This window comes from Pogona vitticeps, chromosome 3 (assembly GCF_051106095.1).
Source record: "Pogona vitticeps strain Pit_001003342236 chromosome 3, PviZW2.1, whole genome shotgun sequence".
Classification (NCBI taxonomy): Eukaryota; Metazoa; Chordata; class Lepidosauria; order Squamata; family Agamidae; genus Pogona; species Pogona vitticeps.
Window position 1 is genome coordinate 24590889 of NC_135785.1, and position 22827 is coordinate 24613715.

The 22827-nt window shown below is 46.4% G+C and overlaps 1 protein-coding gene across 2 annotated transcripts; it reads left to right on the forward strand.

Annotated features, from left to right (window-relative positions):
• Positions 1-1767: 1767 nt before the first annotated feature.
• On the forward strand, positions 1768-21849 carry SHOX2 (SHOX homeobox 2). Of its 2 annotated transcripts, none has more exons than XM_072996124.2 (5): positions 1768-2492; positions 6125-6333; positions 12669-12726; positions 13233-13321; positions 19203-21849. In XM_072996124.2, exons 1-5 carry the CDS (start codon positions 2186-2188, stop codon positions 19494-19496), a joined length of 957 nt encoding a protein of 318 aa, XP_072852225.2. In that variant the 5' UTR covers positions 1768-2185; the 3' UTR covers positions 19497-21849. The 2 variants fall into 2 exon arrangements, with proteins under 2 accessions (XP_072852225.2, XP_078245183.1); XM_078389057.1 differs by having other exon boundaries at positions 19239-21849.
• The last annotated feature ends 978 nt before the right edge of the window (positions 21850-22827 follow it).

Genomic DNA, 22827 nt, shown 5'->3' on the forward strand with positions numbered 1-22827 from the left:
AAGCTAATTCTAAATCACCTATCCAAAGTGTAAACTCATCATCCTGAGTCACCTGCCACCTTTAAAGGTCTGAATATAATGAGATCAAACAGAGGCGACAGGGGAGATTGTAGTAACAAATATTCTTAACACAGTTTTAACTACCTCCCCTCAAGTTTGCCAGGTGATGAAATGCAAAAAGAGGATCCTAATTATGATTACTCAAAAATAAGCTCCACTCAGTATCGTGTCATTTCCTCCCTAGGTATGTTTAATACTGTAGCTTAAAGTCCGATCCGACTTGTGAAGTAAGTTCTGTTGACGTCCGTAGGACCAGCTTTTAAACGTGTTTTGCAATGCAGTACTGTACACATTTGCCTACAGTGGTAACGCACTCTGTTGCCCTAAATGCTTAGTAAAATTATATTGCATTGCAGACTCTGATTGGGTATTCAATGTGTGAAGGTGAAGCTGTCCAAATTTTCTCAGAACACTGCAAAGAAAGCATTTTGTGGTTATATCGAGAGATTTATAAATTACCACGTTCTCTTAATATTTACACCGACCTACCAGACCACATTTAACGGGTTTGCCCATAGAAATCCAGAAAAGAAAACACATCTTCAGTTTGGATTGATCTGGCGGGGGTGGGTGAGAATATCGTCTTCTTGTAGGTTTTAGCCTCCACGTGTATTTTTCAGGAGGGTCGTTTGGGGCATCAAAACAAACACTCGGAGATAAGGGGGTGGGGGTGGGGAGACGTCTGGCTTTATTTCCGGCAAGAACCCCTAGGAGAAACCAACTCTCTAGCGAGAAGCCCTACCTCAGCCTCCTACGTTGGCCCCGAGAGTCCTGCATTTTTATATTAATATTCAGGACGACAGAATAGAAAGAGAGGCAACAAGCAAAAATAATCGGAAATAAACTCTTATGTTTTAAGCGTGGAACTGACCGGCTGAAGAAGTAAACGGGGCTGTATTGGAGAGTAATATCAAAGAGGAGTTAAAACCTTTCTAGGACCCTTTGTTAATTCTTGGGAGTGGGGAGAATTTTTGTCCTCCCCCCCCCCCGGTTCCGGTGTGGGTCTAAATAAAACTCCAGCGGGACGATTATCCTCCCTATTCCTTGGGGATCGGACCCACTGAATTCCACACAGTTGCCTTCCCAGTTAGGATCCGGGTTCAGGCGCTTTAACCCGGTGAGCACGCCTGTTAAGTTTCTTTATTTCAAAAGGCCCCACCGAGCTGGTGGCGTTGGCCAGGGGAGTCGGATCAAAGCGGGCGCCCATCTCTCTTTGGCTGCGGCAGGGCTGGTTTTTTGTTTTGTTTTTTTTGTCCTTCCGAAGGCGACGGGCAGGGAAGCGGTGCCCTCCTAGCTAGCTAGCCAGCCCGCCCGCCCGCCCCCTGAGCTGGTAAATAAGACGTTAGGAGGAAGCGCTCGCCTCTTGCCCCCTCTCCGAGGCAGCCGCCTTGTCATTTTAAGCCCCGCCCCTACAGATCCAGCCCCCCCTTCCTCTCCTCCTCTCTCGCGGCCCCCCGCTCCGTGTTTAACTAACTCAGGACACTAGCGCAAGATCCACGCCTAATTAAATTAATTAGGGATTCTTGTCAATCCTGGATTAATGGCCGAGAGAAACCCCCGGTCACTGGATCTGGAAGAGGGGAGGGAGGTGGGGTTGGGGAAAAGCTAGAGAACTCCCCCTCCTTCCCTCCCTCCCTCCCTCCCTCCCTCCTCCCCCCCACCCCACTTTGGCTCTTGTTCTCCTCGGTGGTGCTGCTGGACTGCTCCAGGAGAAGGGGGTTCATTCACAGTTCCAAAGGGGAGGTAATTTGCTCCGAACAAGGGGCAGGCTTTCCAAAGTATAAATAGTGGGGACTTCAATAGGGAGAGCCCTATCAGATCTGAACTCTTAGCGGGGAGAATTGTCAAAGATCTTCACGTTTAACAAGCTCGCTCCAGTTGGGAAACATCAGCTCCCATTTAACTCTCCGGCCCCTCTGCGGCTTGTCTCTTCTCTTCCCCCCCCCCCCCCGCCCCGACCGCTTACCCACATCCTTCCCTCCCCCCTTTTTTTTTCTCCTACCCCTCCTCCCGCCCTCCCTCCCTCCCTCCCCACCCCCTTGATGTGTTTATTGGGGGTCTTGGAGCAGCCAGAGGAGGCAAGCGAGGGGGAGAGGGGAAAAAAGAGCCCAGCCAAGCGCCGGCGATGGAAGAACTTACCGCTTTTGTTTCCAAGTCGTTTGATCAGAAAGTGAAAGAGAAAAAGGAGCTCATCACGTACCGGGAGGTTCTGGAGAGCGGACCTGTCAGGGGAGTCAAGGAGTCCGGAGGCTCCTGCGAGCCCGGCCGGGAAGACAGCAGCAGCCCGGCGACCCGGGTGGCTGGAGGAGGAGGCGGAGGCGGCGGCGGCGGTGCAGGAGGAGGAGGAGGAGGAGGGCGATCGCCGGTCCGAGAGCTGGACATGGGGGCCATTGACCGGACCAGAGACACGGGCACTCCCAAACTCAGCGAAGGTAAGAAGACTTGCTGGCGGGAGGGCGGTGGGCGACCGGCAGGGCAGAAGCTGGGCTGGGGCCGCGAGGCGGGGGGGGGGACACCGCCTTAGGATCCTAGATGGAGGATGAGGGGAGAGAGGATCCGGCAAGAGGCTGGGCGGTTGCTCCTGGGTGCTGGGATGGGCTGCTTTTTCTTCCTAGAGCCCCACAAAAGCCCGGGGGGGGGGCCGCCCGGATGGCCCACGCCAGTCCCGATGGGGAAACTTGGGAGAGAATGAATGGAAAGCGTGGATGGAAGCGAGGACGCGTCTCCGGGTTGCGGCTCTGTACCGCTGGATCCAGATGAGCGACCTTTCCCACATTTGTTGTGCAGGGAGCGTTTTGAAACGAGGAGAGGGGTGCTGCCCCCGACCTGTTAAAAATGTCCGGATTGTTGTTTTTTTAATGTGGGAAAATGCTCCGCAGAGTTGGTTTAATCCACGTTGCCCGGGTTATAAAGGAGCCTATAATTTCGGGGCAAACTCCATTGGAGAATCGGCTTTTATTGAATATATATATATTTTTAAAATGTTTTTACCTTTCTCTCTTCTTGAGAGAGATGAGCGACTACTACTTCAGGTCCTCTGGGGTTTGCCGGGCTGTAAGGGTGTCTGTGCGCGCGCGCCCTGTATGAGTTTCCCCCGAGTAAACTGTGAAATCCACATCCAGCCTATAAAGATTTGATTAGCGCTCTACTGGTGATGGTGACAGGTCTTCGAGTCCCGGCGACGGGCAATCTAAGGGGCTCCAAGATCGTTCTCTTTCCTATAATATCCCTAACATACCCCTCGAAGTACATAAACTAAGATTTTAGTTTCCCCTCCATTAGGCGAGAATATATGTCATTACGAGATCAATCTACCAATTTAAATATTTAAAGAAGAAAATTAATTTGCTTCTAGTAAGCGATCCCTTTCCTCTCTCCAACGTAAAAGCTCTTGGAAACAGATACAAAATCAAATGCATTGATTGATCTATGTTTAAGGCGCCTTGGAAACCTCCCGGATATCTTCCAGAGTTCGATCATATTTATTTGTGAATGGAAGTTTCAGATACTAAGCAGACCCAAAGCAGGAAGACTGCATTTTATATATTTTTCTTTAGGATTTTTAAAATAAATATTGCCTTGGCACAAACTGTTTTTGCAATAGTCCGGTTTAAAATACACGCACTATCCCACGTAACTATTTCGAATGGTTAAAAACAGTAGTAGTAAACAACGTTTAAAACCGATCAACTCTTTTATTTGATGAATCGGTTTTCCTGTGCAGTAGCTGCAATTTCTGCTGAAATGTAGAACGCAGAAGGAAAGGGAAAGACACTGGAGGTAAAGGGGAGAGGAAAATAAAACACATACATAACAAGACCTGCGTAACATCCTTTCCTGTTTGCTTACCCAAAGAGTTCTATGGCCTTCGTGTGTATTTGAATATCTGTGTGTGGTTTGAGGACACGGATGTCATATTCCGGGGTGTGTTTGTGTGTGTGTGTGTGGGGGGAATATTTTATCTTTTGTCTGGCGAAAACACCTCTCTCCAGATCGAACTGGGTTGAAGACCGCATCCGGAAATGATTTTATAAACAAATTCAGATTATGATTCGAGTGAAACGTAACTACCACCAACCAACTTCGGTGTGGCTATGGGCAAATATATTCAGGGAAAGGGGAGGTCGTGGGTGGTGGGGAAGCCGGTTTGTAGATTAGGAAACCCCGGCAGTGTGTGAAGGATCAGCGTCACGCCGCCACGTTTACACGTCGCAGAGGCAAACCGGGGCCTGGTGGGCAAAGTGAAGTGTGTTTACATGGAAAAACTAATAATATGCTGGATGAAGAGCGATTAGCACCCACGGCAAAGTTTTATACTGCATGGACAGGGTTTGGTGTAGAAACTCCACAGTTCTCTGCCTCAAGGGATTTGCAGTCAGCGATTTGGTGGCGGGGGGGGGGGAATAATGAGTTTTTATAACATATAGGTTTTATAATAATTGATATATTATAAAAGCAGTTGCTCCCACTATTTTAATGGGCTTGAAAGGTATTTCCCTCCCCTTTCCCCTTGCCTCGTTCTCTGCCTAGCTACTACTCAGAAGTAAGACCCTTGCGTTCTCCGGGAACTGGGTCTTGGAGCTCAGCCCTCCCAAAGGACGTGTCAAGTCCTTGCCTTCGCTGCTTCCGTAAGTTGGAAGACGCTTTGAAGCCCCACTCGCGGGGCGGGTCACGCGCTCCAGCGCCCCCGCCGACACCTGCCGCTGCGGGCGCGTGAAAAGAGCCGACTTGAAAGGGCGAGCGGGGGGAACCACCGCCGGCGCGAGTGTCAGAGCGCAGCGGAAAGGGGGCAGCCGCCCGCGCCGCGCGTCCTTTCCGATCCGCGCCCTTTGGTCCTCTCGTCCTGTGGCAAGAGGAGACGGACGGCGCCCGATCTTTTCCCCCATCTTCGGGGAGGAAGGGGGGGGGAGCCCTGATGGGCTTGTTTCTCGCGGCTGAGATCGCGCGGCTCCTCTCGTTCCCTCCCCCTGCGATGACCCCGGATTTCTTTAAGGTGGCCTCCACCGCCCCCGAGATCAGATTTTTAAAAAAGTCGCTTTGAGAGCCTCCAAATAAATAAATAAATAAATAAATAAATAAATATCAAACGATCCCTGTCAACCTCCCCCCTCCCCGCAGAAAGAGACGCACACCGGAAGGAGAAAAGCAACTCTGGTTAGCTTTATACTTGAGCCTTTCGATATTCAAATATAGATGCAGGTACAGTAAGCTTAAATCTCGGGAGCTGGAAGTACACAGGCACACACGTGGGCGTGCGCCTTCAGAGGCTGGCGTTAGCATACGGCTATCAGGCCGGCAACCCCGTTGGGTCCTTTTGAACAGACATGCACACGTCTGTGTATATTTCATACATATCCTGCATATCTATTCTGTATCTATAATCTATTGATCTGAGATTGGCAGACGGATTAGGAGCTGCTGACAGAAACACAACTTCGAGGCGTAAACACGCATCCACGCACACTTGTTTTAGGATCGCGGGCATCAGAGGATGCTCCGTTGGGTCCTCTTGAAATAATGGACTCCTTGGGAGAGAAACAGCAAGCGGAGTGGCTTTTCAGGCCAACTCTCTTGCGCGCCCCACGTTCCTCATCCAGGGGCCCTCTTCTCTTCTTTGGATTCAAAGGATCTTAATGCTGGGTAGATGAGAAACTCTTAGGTAGGCTTACTCAGAGGCAAGCCCCGCTGCGTTTCAGGGAGACTCATCCCGCCTGATGTGTGTTGAGCAGGGCAGCTTGAATTCGCTTGAGATCTGCAAGGCTTGCTTAAATCTTGTGGAGGGTGAGATCCAGAGCAATGTCGACCTGAACACGGCTGCGCCACCGCTTCGGCCCGAGGCGTCCCTCCGCCTGAGACCTGTTAAAGAGAGGTGACCTCGTAGGATTTCATTGATCCCTGCCCCTCCCCCTCCCCTCTTCTCCCCCCACCCCTTCCTTGGCATAAGGTAAAAAACGCAGCTGGGGGGGACCCAGCTCAGCCAATGGCCTGGCGATCCGGAAGGCGAAGGCATTAGGGGCTTGGGGCTGGCCACCCTCTCTGATGACCCGTGTTGCTTCTTGTCCAGTTTCCCCCGAGCTGAAGGAGCGCAAAGAAGATGCCAAAGTGATGGAAGACGAAGGGCAGACGAAGATCAAGCAGAGGAGAAGCCGAACCAATTTCACTCTGGAGCAGCTGAACGAACTGGAGCGGCTTTTCGACGAGACCCATTATCCGGACGCTTTCATGAGAGAGGAGCTCAGCCAGAGACTGGGACTCTCCGAAGCCCGTGTCCAGGTGAGAAGGAAACCCATGATGGGCAGGGTTTTTTTTTTTTTGGGGGGGAAGGTATCCACACGAATGCTTCTAAAAGCCCTTACTACAGATTAACTAAACCGGGAATTAGCATTATGTTTACTCCGGAGTAATTCTCCCGGGTTTGTGTGGAACCTGTGAATTGGAAGGGAATGACTCCTGAATCAGCAGATTCAGGATCATTCTGTGTCTCAGCAAACGGGTGGATTCTTCTCTTACTGTGGACAAGTTGGACATGTGAATCCAAAGACAAGCATTTGCCTGGAAAAGTAGTGGCCTCGAAAGAGAAGTGGGTCCCCCCCCCCCGGGAAAGACAATGTCTTTGGTGATTCTGAATTGATAACAGGCGCCATTCCCGAGTAACAGGTCTCGTGAGGTCCTTTCGTCAGCTTTCTCGCCTAATTTTAAAAATACATTTTCGTGGGAAGGAACTCTCTACTTTTGCATTGAAATTTCTTCTTCTTTTTAAAAAGTAATTCCCCGGGTTTTGCTTCAGATTGCGGTCTTTATTGTAAATAAATATTGTGTAATGTGTTTATATAGTGGTATTACCTTGTCACCTTCTGTTCCTTTTTTCATTTCCCATTCTCTAATTGTTATTATAATTAGAACCTTCAAGTCCTGTGTTGCTTGAATGAGGGGCGGGGCGGAGAAGGAATACAAAGGGTCTCTGCCCGAAAACGCCTGCAATTCAACGTTGTAATAGTGGGAAGAGAAAATAGGCGATGGGGTGTGTGTCTGTGTGCTTGATTTAGTGAATGGTGTTCAAAGTTGGTGTATCAAAGGTGGCAAGCAGCGCTTAAGTGTCTTTCGATTTCTATAAATTCGCTTCTAAGTATGCCATGCTGATCATCATCGGGAGGGGGGAGACTCAATATAGGGTAGACGATAATCTTCCCCTTTTTTTGAACATTGATCCTAGATCTATTTATTTTTTAAAGAAAGAACAGACGGATGTATGAATTAACTTTATGGGGGGGCTAGCTAATAAAAGAAATTGGGCGTTGCTAAAATGCATACATCTACAGCCACTTTTCTCTTTTTAAAAGGAGAAGTAATTAAAAAAAATCTCTAGGGACCACAGAAAAGGCCAAGAGGAGGAAACAGATACGCTCAGCTTGGCCATTTAGAGAGCTATCAGCTCTCTGGAAGGCGAGCTCCCCCTCGCCTCGCCTCACCTTTCCTAATATCCCGGGGAATAGTTCAAGCCTTGGTACCAAAGCGTGCATCAAAGCCGGTGGCCCGGCTCGCGAACATCTTGATGCTGGCAAAAGCCCGGAGGAACGAGAGGAAGCCTTTGGTCCCGAAGGAAGCCGGCCCGCTGGCCCAAAGGGGCGAGTTCTTCTTGCCTGTCGAAACCGGGGCCTGCCTCCTTTGTGTTGATAGAAGACCTGGAGCCGGTTCAGGCCCCCAAACATTTGCAGCTGCTCGCGGAGAGCCTTCGCCGCTGCTGGTAACAGATACTTCCCCCTCCATCTTTGTGCTCCGAGGCTGCCATCTGCACCAAACGGCGCTCCGGGTCTTGAAAGGCTTTCTCTGCGTCTTGTAATCGGATCAAGCCAGAAACTGAGCCGGGGCAGACGCGCTCGCTCGCTCTTTTTTTTTTTTAAGGCCAAGAAGAGCGGGGGGGGGGAGGGGAAGAAGACCCAGCAGTTTTGGAAGGCATCATAGCCTCCCTTTCAATACAAAATATTCCTCTTTTTCGGGTGGCTGTTTAAGACAGTTTCTATCTCGGTGTTTCTCCTTCGCACACAAACCATTCAGTCCCCCAACCGGTCGGTGGAAAAAAATTATTAAAGAGCTGCGAGTTCTGATAAAGGTTTGCTCGACAAAGGAAGAACTAGTGCTCAGTATAATCCATTCAGAATAACTTTCCGAGATTTGCATAGATTATAGTCGCCCTCCTTTTAAATAACCCCAGAAAATGCTTTGCTATGACTTTGGTTTAAACTGCGCTTCCTCGCTCTCCCTGACAGATGGGGAGAAGACGGGTCAGCAGGAGAGGCAGGGAGCCGAAATCCATTCCCCTCCCTTCACTAGGTTTACTCTGAAGTAAATACTATTGTTGCCGTCAGGATTTACTTCCACCTCTCCAAGCTTGGGAATCCGCTCCAACGTGAACTTTCTGTACCTGTTTTGTTTCATTCCCCCCCACCCCAAAATCTCACAGGACAGCGTTTTCAGAACACGACTAAACAGCCCCGAAAAGCCTACAACCACCACAGGGTTTTCTTGTTGCAAAATGTGTGTTGATTTATCTGGTCGGCGAATCTAGGGAAAATTTACTGGTTTGGGCCAAGCTGGCTAAGGGGTTTGGGAAGGGCATTTCAGAACCAATAACTTTCTTATGCTATGAGCAACTCTTTTTGCGGGACCTGTAGGCCGGAAAGCAGGAGGATGATTCGAAACTGCAATTAGATCCTGTTCCTGCTTGCTCCGACACGTCTGTTTATCCCCTATGTTCCTGGGGCTTTCTGGAAGAAGAAACATGTCCGGCGTGGCAACGCCAGTTTACAAACCTGGTTATACTAGGTTTCAAGTCCCATTGCCCACAAAGCAACCACAATTTACATCCTAGTTAAAATGCTCAGGATCGGGCTAAATGCCTGATTCCTACGAAGGAAGCTCAGTTGAAATATACCGTCTCATCGTTAGAGACATATTTGGGGTGGTCGACGTTCGTCTGACTATGGCAACTAATAAGCTCTATGATTATGAATGCGGAGAGGAAATCCTCAAGCGTATGTACTCACCTTGATAGCTCATTGGTTTAGGTAGCCTGGCTACAGAGCCAGAGGTTGGCAGTTCGATCCCCCCACTGTGCCACCTAGGGGAAAAGCCAGCTTGGGTGGCCTTAAGCAAGACTACACAGGGCCAGGAAGCCCTAGAAGAAGGGAGTGATTAACCATACTCGGAAAACCTTGGAAGGCGTCGCCATAAGTCAGCGTAGACTTGATGGCTTGCAATTATTATGAGGATTTAATCATTTTAGAATATGATCGCAATCTTTTCCGCCGGTGTCCCTCCTCCTTTAGGGTTGGGGGAAGGATCACATGATCGGACCGTTGCCAAGGAAAACAGACCCCGCCACAGAGTATCATAAAATGAAACAGTCAGGGTACCATCCAGCCAATTTTTTTAAAAAAACGCTCTAAAATCGCAGTTACACAGCTGTCAAACACGCTGTCAATGAAATAAGTTGATCTAACCTACTTGATCCTACCCGCGTTTACTCGGGTGCAAACCCTTCTGAGTTCGGTGCAGCTTTGCCCCAAGTCAGAACTGAATTCCGTCTAGTTTACTTCTGAGAGATCATGCATAGGATCGGGCTGCTCAAGTGCATCTGGGCATCGGAATTTGAACCTCCTTTCTTCTGGGGGAAATGAGTCCAACTTTCGGTGCTGATTTAAAACTTTTGCCTGTTTCCAATAGTGAAAGTATCTTCTTGTCTGGCAGCTTTCTCTCTGTGTGTCTTTTTCTTTTATGGGAGCAAATTAGATTATCATAATAATGAGACAATTATTCCGCTTCTGTGTTACACTCGACTGCACAGAGGAAGAGCGAATTTCTCAACTTCTTTGTAGTGAAGCTTTCATGGCAGTAATTACCCCCCCAAAAGTGAGTCATTAAACGCTTTGGTGTTTCGTTTTTCTTGAAGATAAAGCTAATTAATATTACAGGCTTTTAATGAGCGCATTCTTCCAGGGTCTTATTGCGCAAACATCTAAACCTCTTTATCACGAATTTTTAGCATTAGATAGCACCGAGAGGTGCAGGGGGCGGCTGCGCCTTCGGGGGATTGGACTGGCCAAAGATGAAACGGGCCTGAGAAAATAATTGAGCAAGAACCAGAACAGGCGGCATCTGCCCCTACTTTTTCCCCTACACCGGGGTGGGCAGGTTTTCTCCTGTCTCCTCTGCAGAACGCAAAATAGGGCGCGACGAGTACGACTAGACAGGACGGGACATAGATTTTAAGATCAAGTCTAGTTTGGCCTCCCCTTTCCCCATCCACTCCCCCCTCCCTGGCTGCCTACTCTAGCACTGTGGTTGACGGAGCCTCCTGCGATCCTGAAAACTGCCACATAGTTTTGCCCTGGAGGGAATTGGCATAATAACGGAATTACTCCAATATGGAGTTTCGATTTCGTGTCTCCTTTGTTTTGCTTGCCACAGGACCTCAAGATCTCCACAACCAGAAGCAGGTGTAAAAAAAAGTCCTCCCCTTAGAATTAAATAACAGGGTGTCTCTGAGGACTTTTAATGTTTAGGAATGTGCTTTCAGTGCACGCCCTGTACAGATCCCACGCTTATTTGTTTGCTCACTTTTCTGTTTTCTTTTCAGCAGCCACATTTAGGTGGCCTTTAAACAACGGCAGACCGTGTAGATCCCAATCTACCCTTTCCCCACCTCTGTCTCAGAAGTGCACGCTTGGAAGCTTGGCTTGATTTTAAACGGGGTCCCATGAAAGTGTAGAGTCCATTCCCCTCTTCCCTAGTATGTGTGTTCCTGGCAAGTAAAGTCCAAGATGTAATATTGGTAGACAAATCCTACTCCTTGGAATGGGAATGAACCTTCCCTCTGATTTAAAGAAAGTAAAAATGTTTCAGGAATGTAGTTTCTGGTTGCCATTGCCACCACAGTTGTGACAAGATCTGAATGTGGTGCAAATTTCATTCATTTCTAACTTCACATCTTTGAGGCAGAGAGGTGTCTTCTCAAGAGCAGGCCCCCTTGAGCTTAGGGGAACTGAAACCCAGGAAAACCTGGGTGCAAGAGTGCTGCCTAAATCACTCCCTGTGCAAACAATGGGATTTGCAAAGTTCTAGTCACAGTTACTCTGAAGTAAGGTCCCCTGAGTTCAGTGGGACTTCCTGAAAGTCAGTAGAAAGTTGTAACTACAGTAGGCTCCACTGAATTGAGGAGATTTGGTGAGTTTTAACTCCTCCCTGTGTTTCACTGATTCTTGGGGTTTACCCCAGTTGCAACAGTGGGTTTCAGCCACTGTGTATGGGAGTGCAGCTTTGAAGTACAGTACTTAACTTGGTTGGGCTGTGCCCCCCTTCTTTTTTTGAAATGAAGGATCCAATTAATTTTAAAGATAATTATATCAAATTAAAAATTGCTGTTAAGTGGGGCACGTTTATAACGAACAGGAGGGTTCTAACTAAAAACAGAGATGTGATGTGTGTCTATATTTGAGATTCAAACCCAAAGTAATTTTTAATGGGGACTTTTTTTTTTAATGGGTGAAATAAATGTCAGTTAAACTTGTTTGGGATCAAGATTTCAACAACAAATAGGGACAAAGCGAATCAGATAAGTATTGTGTATGAGTATGCATCGATTTGCTGATTCACTTCCTGGTGCAAAACCAACAAAAAGTCCTGGACATCTTAAAGATTAACACATTTATTATAGCTCTGTGGCATATGTGAGACAGAGTGAATGAGGGTGAGAGCCTTGAAATGTGAGGCATGCCTAGCCTAAACGCCTTGATTAATAAAATATCAGGAAAATGAATGCCTATCTGAAAAGGGGGGTGTACCTCTAAAACAGTTCATCTATTGCATAATTTAAAATTTGACAAGTATATATAACTCTTAGCATTATATTAATCCTGATTACTGGGAGGCTCTCAATAGGAAACATGAACAGTTCCCCTCTTTATCCGAGATAATACTATCTAATAAATGCACCTCTCTAATATTCAAACCACTTCTGGGGTACTCAAAAAGCTGAAATTTAGCAGGGGCCTGAACTCACCCAGCAATAGTCCGAATGAATAAAACATTCCAGCAGAGAGAAATGTGTTATTCCATACAAACTTCTCCCTGCTGGGTGAGGGTGGGAGAGGGATTAAAGAGTTCTAAGCCACACAGTGGATAGTGGATTTCCAATGCAGAGGGAAAAAATGAAATACTTTTTTTTAAAAACAGGGTTATATTTTCTGGATGATCAGTATGAGATGGAAACCCGACTCACGCATGACTACTCAGAAGCCAATCCATCTTAGTGAAATGGTTTACTCAGAAAGCTTAGATCCTGGTAGAGGCCAACAGTTTAGAGCCACCCGATCCACCTGTGGGAGGGAGGGAGGGGTGTGTGTGTGTGTGTGTGTGTGTGTGTGTGTGTGAGAGAGAGAGAGAGAGAGAGAGAGAGAGAGAGAGAGAGAGTAGCCAGGAAAAAGCAACAAATTACTTGCTGAAAGCAAATGCAAGTGTCATTTACTGGTATTAAACGCAGATAGAGGTACCACGGAATATATTTGGTATGTGGGTTTGTATTGAGCTTATTTCTCTTCCTGTCTGCCCAGGTATGGTTTCAGAACAGGAGAGCTAAATGTAGAAAACAAGAAAATCAGCTACATAAAGGTACGTGAAACCGTACACGGTGCACTTTGCTCTTTGCCTATGGTTTGTATGTTAAATATATTTCTGATGTGTTGTACGCTGCCCACACAATTGGGGTTATCGAACGGCTTTCAATAAGTAAGTAAACAAAGGCGATTTCCAGGAGCTCTATTGTGTCACGGGTCCTTTAAGTCGTCTTGGCTTGGAGTCTTAACTCTTCCCAACCCAGAAGATGCCAAATTGCCCTCCTTCTCCGACACTGCGATCCTGCGCAGATTTACCCCGGAGCAAACCCCATTGGGCTAGGTGGGATTTCCTTCCGAGTAAACCCTGTGAAGGAGGTTGTTCAGAAAAGCAGCACAAGGTCGGATCTGGTTTCTCCACGTTTAACTTTGCCTTGTCTTTGGGCCAGATTTTTGGACAACACCCAACCCCCCCAGCCAGCATTTCGGGAGTTGTAGTTCCAAAATCGCCAAAGCGTTGCTCTGGACTGCTTTTCTCACCCGATCTCCGCCTTTTTCTTCCAGGGGTTCTCATAGGAGCGGCCAGCCAGTTTGAAGCCTGCCGGGTGGCTCCGTACGTGAACGTCGGCGCCTTGCGGATGCCCTTCCAGCAGGCAAGTGCAAGGACAAGCCCGGGAGGAGATGCTGACTATCTTCCCTTCCCGCTGCCGCCGTTGGGTTGGAACAGGCGGCTTCTCCTTTTCCCCGCCCCCGCCCTAGATGTGAGCTCCCCTTCCTTGCGCGTTTCCCGGTAGTTGCACAACAAATAACGTATTTAAAACAAACGCAAAAGTTTGTCGCCCGACTAGAGGGAGGTGATGGGATGGGATGGGTGTGCGTTGTTTACACGTTTAACACACAGATCCCGGGCATATATCTATAATCTGACTCCATTCTATGGCGAGCCTTCAGAAACCAGATTCACAAGGACGATTTCTAACAAGACTTAGTCTCCGAACATATTCAGATTGCAGCTTGACTCTGGTTCGGATGGACCTTATTTTGTGAATGTGAGGGGTTATCTTTTAATACATGCGAGCCTTACTAGGCATAAACTCTCATTGGTCTTAAAGGAGTTTACTCCCGAGAAAGCGTGGCTAGTATTGGGTGAATAACATTGGCGATCTGGAGCTGTGCCAGGGCTGTATCTGTGATGCCTAATCTTCGGCATGTTTACTTGGGGAGTAAGCCAGTGGAGCTGAGTTTGTTTATGTTTACACGGAAGTAATAGGCGTTGTGTTCAGGGGAGTTTATTCTCAGCTGTGTCTAGAATAGCAGCATTGGAAGTCACTCCATGCAGAAGTCAGCTTTTGTCTTGCAGCAATCTTATGCAAATTTACTCAGAAGGAAGTTTTAGGGTGCGGTGTGTGTGTTTTTGTTTTAAATAGGGTTTTGCCCCTAGTGCAACGAGGTGAATGGCCTCAGTCTTTGTCCAGGTTAGCTGTTGCAATGCAGACTACCAGCTCAGGGAGCAAGAATAAGCAGCAATGCCAGCCTGGTTGTGTTTGTTAACTCAGTCTTGGACTTTGATCTCTTCTGTGAAGTCTTTTCCTACAAAAATATTAGGCATTTTTATGAACTGGTCCCTCTATAAGATTTGAATCAGTGCAACAAGAAAATAATTTTTCTGACAATTCCATCTTAAGGAACTCACATTAGTTGAAAGGATGAGAGCCTAGAAAGTACAGTACCTTTCAAAGCATTTTGGCCATGGTCCAACAGCCGATCCTCTTAAGCCCATCGATTCAAGTGGTCTGCGTTAAGGCCATTAGGTGGAAGTTACTTTGGTTGATTTCAGTGGGACTTCTAATTAATGTATTTTAAAATAAGTGCATTGAAAGGAAACAAACAAACAAAACACAGTGGATTCTTCTCCATCATCATTAATGAATTTGTTGTGCTTAGTCCAAGAAAATGTTGTTCACTCCAAGCTTATCAACATTAGTAGCATCTTAATATTCTAGGGGCTGCACTGGTCCAGTGATTGATCTTTGGTGAGCCGTTTCTTCTTATGCATATGAAACTCAGTGGAACATGCTTCTGACTACCATAAATACTTTGGGGTTAAGGCATTCTTATCTGTGAAATGGGTGTCTTGCAAAGAAGGCCAGTCTCCATGAAAGTCAGTGGCCAGAATCCTATTGGTTATTTAAACTGGCATAATTGCAATGACATAAGTCACAATGGTGAATTGCTACTAGTTAAAAAGTTGCTATTTATGTCAATTCTTGTGTGCAAGCTGCATAACTAGGAAAATGCTGAGCAACAGAAGCAGCAAATCATTTGTTAGTTGCAGTTCAGTACTGTAATTTATACCATTGCACTTCTGCCAGCTTAAATGGCTTGCAACATACCCCAAATGGAACAAACCTTCTAATGTCACAAAAGGTCCTGTGTGACAAACCACTGGGGGCTGAGAGCTGTACTCTAATCACTTAGCTATGCTGCCTTACTGATCCTGGAGTGGGTGAGCCCAGGAGAGTTAAACGTGGCGGCGGCTAGGAGGCCTGCCTGTTTTTGGTACCTCCCAATAGTCTGACCCAACTAAGCAGTGTTTGCAGGTAGTTCCAAAAATCCACAAGATTAAGCACAAGACTCTCATACCCTCCCTACAAGGTAGAACTGCCATCATACCTATAAAAATAACCAAAATATTTTTAAAAATCCTTTCAATTGCCTGGATTTTTGGCCAAGAGGTTTGTGGTACTTAAAACCAGGTCAAGGCAAGACCTGGTTTTAAGTACCATAAGCCCTCTTTGCCAAAAATCCAGACAACTGAAAGGAGATTTTTTTTGTTTTTATATTTTATTAAAGATAGTGGAAAAGTCAAAAGGCAAAACTTTCAAAAGGTTTCAAAAAGGCACCAAAAGTATTCTGGAGCAAACAATCAATTAAAGCCTGAGGCAAGAACAATACACAGCGAACACACAAGAAAATAAGAAAGCTAACTAACCTACCTAGTACTTACACACTAACATAGCCTCAGCTCATTGTATAGCAGGACAGCAACTGAGCATAGGTCTCCTAAGAGATAGCTAAGCCAGCTAAAGTAAGTTCTTAACTTGTTTTCATACCTTTTAAATCAATTTCTAGACATTTTGAGATGACCTGGTGATCAGGCTTCAAGTTTCCTTGAATGTTCTTGAAGAGAAGAGCAGTTTCTGACCCCTCCCCTCAGACACAGCTGAAGTCATTTCCCAATTAGTTCAGTGCCAGGGAACAAGCTGATTCAGCCTTGCAGTCTTTGCCCAAAAGACAAACGACCCCAGTGGTACTTCCATTCCATTGCAGTCAAACTCTGCCCCAACCTTTTTTTTAGCTAGCCATTCCAGGGCATCGAAAAAAGCCTGAATTATCCAGAAAGGTCCTCAATCTGTGTTTTCCCAGTTTCTTCACACTGAGTGACAGTGATAGTTGTGTACAGTCATGGAAAGACTGGGTGGAAAGGAGATAGAATAGGACTTTCTGTTTTGTTCCTACCAGCTTGATGCCATGAACTGCTACAAACCGAAGGTCAGTGGCATGAAAGCATGGTTATAGCCTCAGTGTGCAGAAATAGGCAAGGCATACTTCCCTTTTTAAAAATAGACTTTCAGAGATGTTGACCACTTTACTCATCCTTGCACTGTGGAGACAGTCAAGCAAAAGTGTTTAGAAAAATATAGTCAGAGTGGGTGGGAGAAGCTGAGCACACTCGAAAGAAAGCCAATCAAGCGCATTATAACCTAGATGTCTATGTTAAGCGTGGGTGGATTAATTCAGCAGAAATATAGCCAATTAGCCTATAATGCCTATGGTTAGCTGTCTAGCACTGGAAGCCAGCAGCCAGCAACCACAGGCATAAAGTACAGCCAGCCCATGGTTTCACCACCCCCGCCAGCTCCAAAGCAGCACTTCCTATGGCTGGTGTATGCAAGAGCATGTGCCAGCAGTGAAGATGGGCAAGATTTTAGTTTTAGTTCAGATCTCAAAGTAAGAATTTACCAACATTTGTGAATGTATTCCAGGATGGAAAGAACCTGAGAGAGAAAAGCGTTGAATATGGGGAAAAAATTACAACAAACAGATTTGTCCATCCAGACCTGGTTTGGGTTTGAATCTTGGTGTATTCACCCACATTGGTCCTGATTTGCATTGTTATCGTCTCTCCCTCCTCCTTGCTTGTCATCATTAGTACTGTGACAGCAAGCAGGTGCAACACAGTTTTTGTGCCAAGAATATCTATACCCACTGATTCTGGCTAATGCAGATGGGGTGAAGATATGTTTCAATTGGTTTTGAAGCATTTCCCAATATTTGCAGATGTCTTCATTTATGGGATGGAAAGAACTTGAGTTTTAAAATATCTGAATAGAAGAGAGTATGGAACTGTCAGAGCTTCCCATCCTTAGCCAGTAGATAGCAGGCATATGAGAATGGTCATAAGAAACCAAGTGATACATTAAAAGAGACAACATCTCAAAAAATCCACTAGCCAGCTCCTCTGCAACCAAGCTGCCCGCCAGCCTATCCAAAGACAAGCACAAGCCGAGACCTCACAAGGTCACATCACACAAATAGGTAATGTATTTAGCCAAACTATCAGCCTGCCCAGCCACCAGAGCAGTCAGAAAAAGAAATGCTTAAATGAGGAGTGCTAAGAGATCACACATGTGCTAAAAAAAACAACTTGTGACACTTCTGTCTTATCTGGAATTCCAACTACACTGTGATGAGGAATAATGCTCTGCACAGGTTTAGAGGATTTGTACAATTGCTTCCTTAGGGCTTAACATACCCAAGGCAGGGTGGTGAAAATGTGATCCTCCACATGAGAGGTGGCTGGGAACTCTTAACTTCATAGATGCTGAGAATCAAAACTAGCTTTTAGTCCGCACTTTACAAGAGCTCTCCAAAGTACTGAAATCATAACACCCCACCCTAAATAGGTATAGAATCCTGACTAAAGGGCAGACTAAGCCCCATTGTGGATTTCCAGCACTCTCAAAATTGGACTCCTCAACCACCACCATTCCAGATTTTGTTTAGTTGCAACTCCTAGCATTCCTCACCACTGGCTGCTCTGGTGAGGGCAACAGCGGTCCATGGCGAGTAATGGGGTGGGCTTGTTTCCAATGGTAGCATTCAGCCCTTGGATGTTCTAAAATAATATAACAAAGCCACTGAGCAAACCTAGCATATCTTTCTATACTGCTACAGAATTATAAACAATGAACCAAGGAATGCTTGGGGTGAAGACTGAAGGGCATTTTAGTAGAGACTTTTTTTGGAAATTTTCCACATCTTTAAAAGTAGCTGGAAAGGCTGGATAGGAGCCACATCCTGTGGTGTTGTCATGCTGCAACCTAAGGGTAAATGCATGAGCCCTAGTTGTGATTATTAAGGACACAGACAGAGACATTCTGAACATGCTCAGAGGCCTCTGTATCGAGAGAAACATCAAGACTAATAGTTAAACCAAATACTGTAAGGAAACTTCTGTAGTCTTGCCATATACTGCAAATACTCAAGTGTGTAGTTGCTGTTTCTGCCAACCTGATCATTTCAGTGTCCCACTGCTGTAGTCGGCTTTAGCAGGCTGGCTATTTAACTGTGTATTAGTTGGGCTTAGGTAGTGTTGTGTAGATTTAAGGCTGCCATGCTAAAGGCACCTACTTGTGATGAAGGCTCTCTAAACACTGCCTTTTTATTAAATGCACCTAGGGTCTGGCTGGATGAATAACCCAAAAACAAATGTGCCATGCTGTCCCAGGGAGATGTTACTCCAGAGGCAAAATGCATTGCTTTCAATGAGACTGGCATGCTTAAATCTACTCCAGGGCAGGCTTGACTTCCTGAAACTTCTTTTAGGGAACGAACCCACAGCTAGCAAGGACTTCACAGACCACATGTGCAGGGCTAATTTTTGGAATGACATTTTCCTCCCCAAGGAACATGTAGTGATGGAGACTGAATCCAGAAGCCATGATCTTTGATCTCTGTCAAAGACACCTAAAAGGGAGGGGCAATTTTTGCTCCCCTGTCATTGGGATGCTTACTGTTTCCTCTGAAGCAAGTCCTACTGTATTCAACCAGAGTCCTGCGGAGTCACTGTGGTGTAATGGTATGAGGGTCTCTCTAGGAGTCTGAAGATCTGGGTTCAAATCTCCCCCTGGCCATGGAAAATCACTGCAGGTGGGTGAGAATGGTAAATCCACTTCTTCAAGGTCTTACCTACCTTGAGAACGCTGCTAGGCTCGCCATAGGATGGCAATGACTTATTACACCCCCCCCCAAGGCTTGGATCCTATACAAGCCTTCCTGGAAGTAAGCCCCTTTAAGCTCAGTGGGACTTGCCTCCGAGTAGGCATGTATAATATCTCGCAGGGAGCGCGCTAGAGGCTCGCAAGTCCCTCGAGCTCTGGCGCGAGATGACTGCGCGGGGGAGGGCGGCGGCAGGAGGCTCGGTGGTGGTTTAATGCTCTTGTCTTTCTCCACTCTCGTTACACTTTTCAGGATAGTCATTGCAACGTGACGCCCTTGTCCTTTCAGGTGCAGGCGCAGCTGCAGCTCGACAGCGCCGTGGCGCACGCGCACCACCACCTCCACCCGCACCTGGCCGCGCATGCGCCCTACATGATGTTCCCGGCGCCGCCCTTCGGCTTGCCCTTGGCCACGCTGGCCGCGGAGTCCGCCTCGGCCGCTTCGGTGGTGGCCGCAGCGGCGGCCGCCAAGACCACCAGTAAGAACTCGAGCATCGCGGACCTCAGACTTAAAGCCAAAAAGCACGCGGCGGCCCTGGGCCTGTGACTCTTCCTCGCTGCTGGGCACGTTGCAATCCCATCGCCTGCGGAGCGCCGGGAAGGGGGGGTGGGAGAGGCGCGGGAGCTGTTGGAAGAAAGGCGCCCCCTCCCCAAGACCTCTTCCCCGGAGAGCTGTCCTAAACAGAGACCGACCTGAACTCCCTCGAAGAGGGTCCCGCCTTCCCTGCCTCCTACCCCCCCCACTCCCTTGTTGGTCCTGCGGGACTTAAAAATGTGAAAGACAAAAAAACAGACAGACCCCAACCTGCGGCGGGAAATCAGAAGCCCCGAGAGGTGTGGGCTGAAACAAACAAAACAAACTGAAAAGTAACGAGAAGTAACGATCTAAAGGGGAAAGAAATAAAACGAACCCGTTTTGATTTTTTGTTGTTGTTGTTGTTCATGGAGAGAGAGACAAACCTTCTGCTACTGCTAACACGACTAAAGGAGAGAAGAAAGAGCTACTCGGAAACCGGAAGGAAGAGAGAGAGAGAGAGACTTATTTAAAGAATCAGATGAAACAGACGCGCAGCTGGGAAGTTCACAGGTTTTGAAACTGACCTTTTTCTGCGAAGTTCACTTTAATACGAGAAATTTGATAAGAGAGGCGGGCCTCCTTTCACGTCGCATCAGATACTTGAGTTTTAACAGCCACGGACTGGAAACGGTGATGAGAAGGAAAGAAGAATTTAAAAAAAAATTGAGGGGAAATAATTAAAATGGGGGGGGGGAGGGAGGAAGACAGAGACGCTCTCGTTTCTCTTCCAAGTTCTAAATGGGAAACTGATCGAGATCCTTCTGCTAGTAGAGTTCCGGGTCTGCATGTGTTTGGGTTTTCTTTTAATTTTTGGGGGCGTCCCTTCGGGTCATTGCACTTCACCTTAACCTTTAAGAGAATGAAAGTCAGCGGTTTAAAGCAAGCTCATTTAGGGGGTTCCTCCGTCGAGAGAGAAGGGGGGAAGGAGAGATAGAGGAAGGAAGGAAGGCGGAAAGAAAGACGGACACCCTAAGCTTCCCTCTTCCTTAAAAACTAAGACTTCAACGGACAGAAAAGCTCAGATCCTCCCATACAGACGGGGCCGCCGCCCAAACCCACCGAAAGCAAAGGACAGGAATGCAAAATCTAGCACAATTTCAAGGCTGCGATCCTCTCCACCTCTTTTTTGAATATATTTTCGAAAACACGAGGGGTTGCTTTCTAGTAAACACCCCCAGGCTCTTTAAAATTTGACCCCCCTACCACCAATCAGCGCTTCCCACTTTTTAACACACCCCTATTTTTTTCCCCTTCTCGTCCACTTTTGGAGCGCTCCAAACTTTGCGCCCAACTCTAACGTTTTGCTGCGGTTCGATAAAGGCAGTACCTTATGGTAAATGTCGATCTTCTCCCCTTTTGAAGCAATACTGAGACTTATATTTCTCATGTCTAAAAGAGGGTTCCATCTTACATTACAATCAAAAATCAGGCGCAGCTAACGTCGTCCGTTAATTTCAATTATATTAGCCTCATAGTCTAAGAACGGAGGCTTGCAGCTTTAAGACCGATTTTTAGCCCTGATATGGGCTGTAGCAGACAAGCTTCCTTCTCTCTCTTCAGTATATATTATATTGCAGCCACGGGGTTTCCATATTTCCCCTTCTGAATCATGACAAGCAGTATTCAGTACATGGTGATTTTTTTTAAAAGGACGTTTAGTCACAAACACATGCTTGCTTTGGCAATCGTAACTCGTACGTTGGCAGTCCTGCCAAACCTTCCCATCAGATCTCATAAAGGTGTGTCCACCCCCTTAATTTTGCGATATGATATACATCTCTATCTATTTTTTCCTCTTTCTAAAAGGCATATACTGAAGGGACCACGAAGTAGCCGGTTGGTTCGTCCACTCCAAGCCTTCCAGAGTTGAATGCTTTTTTGCCAAGAAAAAAAGGGGGAGGGAAGGGGGGAGGGGAAAGAAGAGATATCTCTTTGCAAGTTTGAACTCTGGTAGAAACAGAGCTTTGTAATTATTTGTTCTCCATGAAAACAAAACGAAAAAAAATTATTTATATTGACCGTATTTTTTCTAGTGTATTTTAAGTTATTGAGGAGGGGGAAAGAAAGAAAGGAAAAAGTCTGAGGAAAACATGCTGTTACTTCATTTACATGTTGTTGTCAGCACGATCTATTTTGTTCCACTCAGGTTTGCTTCGCTTTTGATTCATTCATTGTTGACGTCACAATTTTCAATAAGTGCCAAGTTATGAATTAAAATACTTTGCAATCTATTTAATGGGGCGAAAAAGAGAGAGTAAAGTTTTAGCTGATGGTTTCGCATAACTTCTGTTCCTATTCCTATTAAATCAGTAGTGCCATTCTACTTTTCTTACTTATTTATTTCCCCTCCCTACTCTGCTTGTGACATAGAATGTGTTGAAATCCCTATGGGAGCCCTTGGAATTCTATGGAATTATGGGGCATATTTCTTTCTGCATATTTTAAAGGTCAAACAATCTATCAAACACTAGCGGTTAGATTCTGCATCCTGTTATTTCTTTTATAGCCATTCTGCACACGTGGTTTTTGCGCACAACGTTCTGAGAACACTTCAATTTTTTAAAAAAAGAGTGGTGGGAGTAATTTAAGGGCTCTTCACATAAATTCTTAAGAGAGTTACAGTGCTATCCTGTGCTATCTATTCAGGATTAAATGTGGCAGAATCCAGTGAGACTGGATTCTAAGCAATTGCATAGGATTACATTCTTACATGGGAAGAAATCTCCTCGAATTTAGTGGTACCTCCTTTGAGTAGATAGGAACAGGAATTCTTTTGGAAGTAGTAAAAACTGGCCAAAGAGGACTAAGTTCCCTGAAACCATTAGAATGTATCGGGGTGCTGCGTTTAACTTGCTTGTGGTGTATTTTCCTTGAAGCTCATCACACACAATGTGACAGTCCTCAGGAGTAAGTCCCATTGAACTCAATGGTACCATGCTCAGAGCAACAGCCGATAAAGAGAATCAGGTCATTGAGTTAATGGAAAACAACACTCACACTGTTTAAGTTATAGCTCAGTGGTTTAAGCAGAGGTTGGGAGTTCGATTCCCCACTGTGCCTTCTTGAGAGATGCTGGACTCGATGATCCATAGGGTCCCTTCCAGCTCTCTGATTCTAACTAGGTGGGTTGCTAGGAGTCCCATCCAGTGGCATCAAGTTATTGGTTGCCATTGCACTTTTCAGGACTCAATTAAATGTTGAAGGTTGAGGCCTTTTTACTTGGGAGTAAGTTATACTGAAAATAGGGGATGTAAAGTTGCACAGTGACTTTACATCCTCTGCATTCAGTATAACTTACTCC